At 40.1% G+C, this 7,702-nt stretch overlaps 1 protein-coding gene across 1 annotated transcript; it reads left to right on the plus strand.

Moving 5' to 3' along the window:
* Window positions 1–477: 477 nt before the first annotated feature.
* Window positions 478–3,957, plus strand: LOC113078780 (zinc finger protein 501-like). The gene is made up of 4 exons (XM_026251078.1): window positions 478–544; window positions 1,106–1,273; window positions 1,390–1,753; window positions 2,536–3,957. Exons 1-4 carry the CDS (start codon window positions 542–544, stop codon window positions 3,546–3,548), a joined length of 1,548 nt encoding a protein of 515 aa, XP_026106863.1. The 5' UTR covers window positions 478–541; the 3' UTR covers window positions 3,549–3,957.
* Window positions 3,958–7,702: the final 3,745 nt, after the last annotated feature.

Here is a 7,702-nt window from a genome sequence, read left to right on the forward strand (position 1 = left end):
ATTAAATGTTTTTTTTTGTTTTTTTTTCAAATTAAAAATTGCTAACCCGCATTTAAGAACTGCTGACTACATAGACACATCTCTCAACCTATTGTGGATCTGAAGATATTAAATAGTCACTTATATGAAGTGTTTTGTAATTATCCGAAAAAGTGGTATAAAGGGTATCTGGATATTTAAACAGATGGGTCTAAGGATCCTCAATCTGGACAAACGAGTTGCGTTTGGAGTTCCAGAGATGGGAATCGAAGTACATAAGAGACTGTCTAAATGTTTATCTGTATTGAACTGATGGGTATTGGGTTGGCTCTAGTGGGTAGAAGAAATTGGAGAATAAAAGTGTCTTCTTTATAGATATAGTTATCTTTGTCTAACTCCTGTTCATACTCCAGTGCAGAGGGTGGCGGTAATACACCATTGAAGTTGGATGCTAACCGCTGTTAAACATGAATGAAGAACTTCTCTCACTGTACTGTAGGAGGCGCTGTGACGATCCTAGCTCAACGGTAAAAGCACTGCAGAAAGAAAGACGGTTGGTGGCATGGTATGTTTTAACTGTGTTCTTGGTGATTCGCTGTTTTTAGTGCGCTAAAGAGCTTAAATAAAGCGTTCCTTATCCAAATCTGGTTTAGGAACATTAACCTATATATTTTTATAAAGTAACCATAGTTTAAAACCATAGTTTCATACAAGAGATATTTGTAATAAAACCACATTAGGCTAAGCACAGATGCACCATTGTTTTACTTACATTAACCATATAATTGTGACATTTGTATGCTGGACACTTTTGAAGGATGCCTAAAATCGATTCAATCTCACATATAGTCATATTTAAGCAACAATGTATAGCCTAGTTCATTAAATGCAGTTAAAATTATGTGCTACATTTTAATAAAATATTATGTAGCTGACATTCGTATTCTACAGTGAAACTAATCACATGTGTCTAAATGGATACATTTATATCTGGCAATAATGTTTCTGAATATTTTCCAGAAGTTAATTTTATTTATTCATATCTGTGTAGTTCTGCTCAGATTTGTAGTTTGATTTAGTTCATTATAAATGCATCTTGTAATAACCATGAAGTGTTTGTGTTCAGATGTTGATCATGAAAGCGCAGGTGGATGTGGTCTGCTGTAAATCAGTAGGAACTGATCTGTCCATGCTGGATATTGAGGATTTCATCACAGAAATCTGTCAGCTGAAGAAAGAGGTGGCTTCACTGGAGGCAAAGCTGAGAGAAAGAGGAGACAAACTGAACAGAGAGGTTTGAACAGATCTTCATTTCATCTTTAGCTGCTAATATGGACTGATTGTTGTGTGAATCAATGTCTTATTGTTAATCATACTCTCACTAGATATATTACTGATTGTGTTTGTCAGGATGTGGAGCAGGTTTGGGTGCGTGAGACTGATGGGACAGAAGCTCAGGATTCAGTCTGGAGCGTCAGAGATCAGAGATCCAGAGACACACAGGACTCAGAGCTCAGCCTCACTTTACTCTGTTATACTGACGCTCAGGATCATGAATCCACTGATCAAACCTCTGACTGTAACGCTGGAGAACAGCAGATGCTGCAGACGCCGCTGAAGATGTGCTCCGTCAAACTGGTGGACTGCAGGAACCTGATCGAGAGCAGAGGAGAAGAAACCACCGCAGAGAAACAACAACAACACACTGATGAGGAAGAGGAGGAGGAGGAGGATGAGAATAATGGGGAGGATGATGATGATTTCATTCCTCCAGGTTTGTTTCTCCTTTAATGACCTTTCCTTGTTTTTCATTACACTTGAATGTCAGCAGAGACTCTGCAGGATCAGGTTCATATTAACTGATGGTCTCTGATGATCTGATCAATAAAAAATTTATATTTGGGAACATAATGGCAAATGATTTTTATTATTTTTCCTCTATTGAGATCTTTAATGTGTTTTTTTTTTTAAGAGAGACAGATTTGCTGTGCCTGTTTGTAAGTCTGCATGATTTGACCAAAAATCTAATTAATATTATTGTTACATTTGTTAATTATTATCAATTATCATGTTAGGTAAAAACTGTTAGCCTGAATACACTGTAAGTTGCTTTGGATAAAAGCGTCTGCTAAATGCATAAACTGCATAAATTATAAAATCATGGAAGAAATGCATTGCTATTATACTGTAAAATTATAAATATGATGTAATTGGTTGAACTTTTGGATTTTTAAACTCACTTTTTTTTTGCGTTTGGATAACTGTACTAAAACTTTATTTAAATTTCCTTTATTAATTGTTCACCCCTGAACTTATATAAACAGATTCTTACAAATGTATATATATATATACTAATAAAAGAAAAACATTGTGGATGCACTATTATATTGTAAAATGAAATTGTAAAATATGATGAAATGGTTGGCGGATGTTGCATTTCGAAATTCATTTTTCAATGTGTCTGTGCATGGGTTTATTTAATTAACTTGCAGATTTTCACACAAATACTTCATATGTTTTAAAACCCAGAATTTATTATAATTTTGTTTATTTCAGGTGATAAAGGCTGTTTATCTTCTGATGGAGAGACAGACTTAACATCTAAAGAGCAGCTGACGGTCAAGAGTTTCTCCTGCAGCACCTGTGGAAAAACACTGAGTTCAGAGGGCCATTTAAAGAGACACGAGAGAAAACACACAGAACAGAAAAGCTTTAGCTGTAGGAGATGCAAAATCAGCTTTCCTACCGTAGAAGAGAGGAGAATTCATTCAAAAGAGCACAGCGGAAAGAAGGAGTTTCACTGTGAACAGTGCGGGGAGATTTTTTTCATTCATTCTAGTCTAAAAGTTCACTTAAAGACTCACGGTGAAAAGTCGTTCCACTGCAGTGAATGTGACAAGTATTTTAGCACCAAAGGAAGTCTTGTTGCTCATAAGCGAATCCACACGGGAGAAAGACCATACAAGTGTCCGCACTGCGAGAGAAGATTCAATTACGGATCTCATCTGAAGAAACATATACGTTTCCACACCAATGAGAGACCGTATCAGTGCAGTGAATGTGGGAAAGCCTTCACAAACTCATTCACTCTAAAGTCACACTTGAGAATCCATTCTGATGAGAAACCGTATCAGTGCAAACACTGCGACAAACGATTCCGTCAAAGATCTGCTCTGAATCTTCATGAGAGGACACACACCGGAGAGAAACCATATCTGTGCGCCCACTGCGGGAAGAGCTTTTCAAATCCATCTCATTTTATATTTCATAAGCGAGTCCACACCGGAGAAAAACCATATCACTGCAGCATCTGTGGAAAAAGTTTCAGTAAACATAGTACATTTCGAAACCACAAGAGGACTCATACTGGAGAAAGACCGTTCAAATGCTCACAGTGTGAAAAGACGTTTGCTCGATCAGATGTCCTTAAGGTCCATCAGCGAGTTCATACAGGAGAGAAACCTTACTCCTGCTCCATCTGCGGCGAGAGATTCGCTTATTTAGGTAGTTTTCAGACCCACCAGAACAAACACACTAAAGAACAAACTGCTCCAGAATCATCAGAGTGACTTTAATCAGTCAAACTGGGAAAGAAATCTTGTTTGGCTCGTCCTAAAAGTCTTCATTGAGTTCTTACTGCCAGTAGGTGGCAGTGAACTTTTTAATGTTGTGGACTGATCCAAGTGCTGTATATAATGTAATGTTTGACTGAGTAGAGCAATGATTTTCTGTTAAACAAGACAGAACTATTAAAAATCATCATCAAAAAAAAAACAAAAAAAAAAAACACAGAAGTACCTGGATTACAGTGGGGTAAAAAAGTATTTAGTCAGCCGCCAATTGTGTAAGTTCTCCCACTTAAAGCTCCCGTTTTTAGTTTTTTTTTTTTTTAAGCTTTAATTGTGCTTACAGTGTGCAATATAACGTGTTCATGTTTTGCGTGTAAAAAAACACAGTATTTTTCAATCAATTCACCTATCTGTATACCGCTGTTTTCACTGTCCCAAATTGGGCTGATGACTTCCTAGTTCTATAAGTCCCTCCTTCAGAAATACGTAACAAGTTCTGATTGGGCCAGCCGTTCCTGTGTTGTGATTCGACAGCAGCTGAGCGCATGCTGCCCTCCTGGAAACGCGATTGGGCTAGTTTTGGACAAGTTTTGAGAAGCAAGTGTGCAGGAGCATGTGCTGGAGATGTACTTATAAACACAGAACGCCTTTACATTCTCTATTTTGCACAGCCCTACAATCTAGTTAAAAAAGCTAAACAGCGTTGCCCTTTGTGTAATCAGTTACAGAAACCGTTAAATGCACCAACTTAAATAATAAAATACACTTACCGGTTGTGGTCCATAAACAATGCCTTCTCCAGACAAAGAGGGAACTGCTCCATGTTTCAAGAATTATGTTTGTGCGAATCCGGCATTAAACTGATTGAGATTGAGGAAGCTGTCCTCAGCAAAATGTGCTGCACATAGTTTTACATGTGGATTATAATTTTCGGGAACCGAGTTAAACATAAATTGTAACCATTAATCTCCAAATACAGCGTCCCTGTGAAGGCCAAACAAAGATGATTGGACTCCGAGATGAAAATAACAGCGTTTCGACGACATGGCGACAAACACAAACGCAGCTCTTCCTTCTTCTCCGTCGGAGCGCAACAAGACCACGCCCCCCTGTTTGTGTATTCATGTGGGCGGAGGTTAGTCAAAAACTGTTTTAGTGACGTCATTACTGCAGGAATTAGAGGGATGTAGTCCAAACGGGTCATTTTTTGTAGGCGAATTCTGTTAAATAAAATATCTCGCTTGGCATTGAACTTTGAGCTTTAGAATTTTACAGATATAATTTATACTCTAACGGCAACATTAGGGCCATTTCATAGTCAACGCATCTGTAAGCATACACGTCCCCGAGGCTACGCATCGTTACGCTCCGGCCGCCATTATGCGTCGGTGCGTAGCCAAATGTGTCGTCCTAGTTTTTGATATGCAACGCGCCGATTCACGCAATACTATGCGTTGTCGGTGGGGGCGACATTGCAAGTATTGTACATTCATTCAAGTATATTGTGTTTACAGAAGAAGAAGGTTTGAATACAATGGCAGGTGAAGAGGAAAAATTATGAACTTATACGTATTCATCCACATTTATACGATAGTTCATCAGCAACAGAATACACTCCTCTTCAGTTGCCATTGTGATCTGAATATCACGCGACTCGACTCTACTAATATCACCCGTCTCTACTACCCCCTGTTGCGTCAGCGGTGTATTGCATACACGCATCACCCGTGACGCTTGTGTTCACTGTTTAGACTATGAAAGGGAGCGCGTCGCTCGCGTTGCTTGCTCGCGTTTCTCGTGTTTACTATGAAACGGCCCTTACACACTAAGAATTTTACAGATATAATTTAAACTCTAACGACAACATTACACACTAACTAAAGTTTAAAACATGGGATCACGAAGAACGGGACCTTTAAAAAGATGAGAGAGGCCTGTAATTTTCATCATAGGTACACTTCAACTAAAAGAGACAAAATGAGAAAAGAAAGAAATCCAGAAAATCAAATTGTAGAATTTTTTATGAATTTATTTTAGCAAATTATGGTGGAAAATAAGTATTTGGTCAATAACAAAAGTTTATCTCAATGCTTGGTTATATACCCTTCGTTGGCGATGACAGATGTCTAACATTTTCTGTATTTCTTCACAAAGTTTTCACACTCTGTTGCTGGTATTTTGGCCCATTCCTCCATGCAGATCTCCTTTAGAGCAGTGATGTTTTTGGGCTGTCACTGGACAACAAAGACTTTCAACTTCCTCCTAAGATTTTATATGAGGCTGAGATCTGGAGACTGGCTAGGCCACTCCAGGACCTTGAAATGCTTCTTACAAAGCCACTCCTTCATTGCTCGGGTGTGTTTGGGATCATTGTCATGCTGAAAGTCCCAGCCACGTTTCATCTTCAGTGCCCTTGCTGATGGAAGGATGTTTCTACTCAAAATGTCATTAAATATGTCCCCCTTCATTCTTTCGTTTACACGGATCAGTCGTCCTGATCACTTTGCAGAAAAACAGCCCCAAAGCAAAAACCAAAACACAAAATAAAGCCCAGGCCTGGTCGTCGCTCCTCTTTTGTATCTTTCCAATCTCCTCTGTGGGACGAGAGATCGGTGAGTGTCTAATTTCCAAATCACTCCACCGGCTTGCTCTGCTCCCACTACCCTTGGCCCCGTGCTCCACCCCTTCTCCACCACTCGCGGTGACCTGCGGGAACCTGGGGGAAGAACAGACGAGCCGAGAGAAAAGGAGATGGAAGGATGAGGGGAGAGAGGACAGCAACGGCTCCTCTGGTTTTGGGCATCCGGCAGGAGTGACCCGTTCCCTGCTCCTCCCAATCGTGGCGGACAGCAGCAGGCTCCAGCCCCCTGATGAATGGCGCCGACTCCTCCGCTCCCTCATGGATGGCAGCCGCCCCTCCACATCGTGGCCAGCAGTGAGTTCGTCTGTCCCCAGCAACTCACTACAGCCCACCGCCTCGAGCGTCGACGGCGGCACTCTCCCTCGACTTGCTCGATGGCACCACGGGTTTACCCCAGAGGCAAGGGATCTTCAGGAGTGCATCCCTCCTTCCTCCTGGGTTTTGGCACCAGTGTAATGATATACAAAAACTTCACAATCGGGGGAAGAAGGAGGCGGGAACCGGCCGACAATTAAATGAAACTTTAATTACCAAAATCAACACAAAACAGCGCTACAGCCCCTCGCGGATGAAAAAAAAAACACAAAATAAAGCCCAGGCCTGGTCCTCTCTCGTCCTTCACTGTCATCGTTCCTCTTTTGTATCCTTCCGATCTCCTCTGTGGGACTCAAGACCGGTGAGTGTCGCAGGTGTCACTCTTTACCAAATCACTCCATCGGCCTCGCTCCGTTCCCCGGGCTCTCAGCCCGCCCCACTTGTCAAATACTGGCTTAAGCAGGGGGACAGATCTAGCACTGCAGGATTTGAGACCCTGGTGGCATGAGAGCCAGAAATCTTCCTTGTTTGTAGGTCACCAAATACTTATTTTCCACCATATTTGCAAATAAATTCATTAAAAATCCTACAATGTGATTTTTCTGGATTTTTTTTTTTTCATTTCGTCTCTCATAGTTGAAGTGTACCTATTGCACAATTGTTGGCTGACTAAATACTTTTTTGCCCCACTGTACATAAGGCTGTTAATCCTATTTTATGTGATGAAGTGGCATAAAGATTGAGAGAGTACATCACCTGTGCATTCTATTTTTATTTTCATTGCTGAGAGGGATTCAAAGAGCCATGGTTTATTAATTATCCATTTAATTACTGTTCTTACATAGCGTGTATGCTGCCATGTAAGGTAAGATATTTATTGGATAGAAGTGAAAAATAATTTTGTGGCATCTACTTTAACTTCACTGTAATGTCAGATAGAATTAAAGTGTATGTGTGTTTGGATTATTGACCTAATGTGAACACAAAAACACAGCTTCTTTTAACAGTATTTTAATACTGCCACATCTTGGCTAGAAATTACTGTCATTTACTTTAATTTGCATTAGAGACAAAGTCCATTTTAAGGGAAGTTTTACTATTCATATTTGCTAAGTCTCAAGGAATCCAAAGATAATTGTGCATCTGAAATCACATACTGTCTGAGCAGGTAGTACATTTGAATCTTAACTAGCTGACC

This window comes from Carassius auratus, unplaced genomic scaffold, assembly GCF_003368295.1.
Source record: "Carassius auratus strain Wakin unplaced genomic scaffold, ASM336829v1 scaf_tig00026530, whole genome shotgun sequence".
NCBI lineage: Eukaryota > Metazoa > Chordata > Actinopteri > Cypriniformes > Cyprinidae > Carassius > Carassius auratus.

What these genes read in the sequence shown, in the direction of transcription:
- LOC113078780 (XM_026251078.1), top strand. An exon ending in GAGACAAACTGAACAGAGAG is followed by an intron (nt 1,274 to 1,389) that starts GTTTGAACAGAT and finishes TGTGTTTGTCAG; the next exon opens with GATGTGGAGCAGGTTTGGGT. An exon ending in TGATGATTTCATTCCTCCAG is followed by an intron (nt 1,754 to 2,535) that starts GTTTGTTTCTCC and finishes TGTTTATTTCAG; the next exon opens with GTGATAAAGGCTGTTTATCT.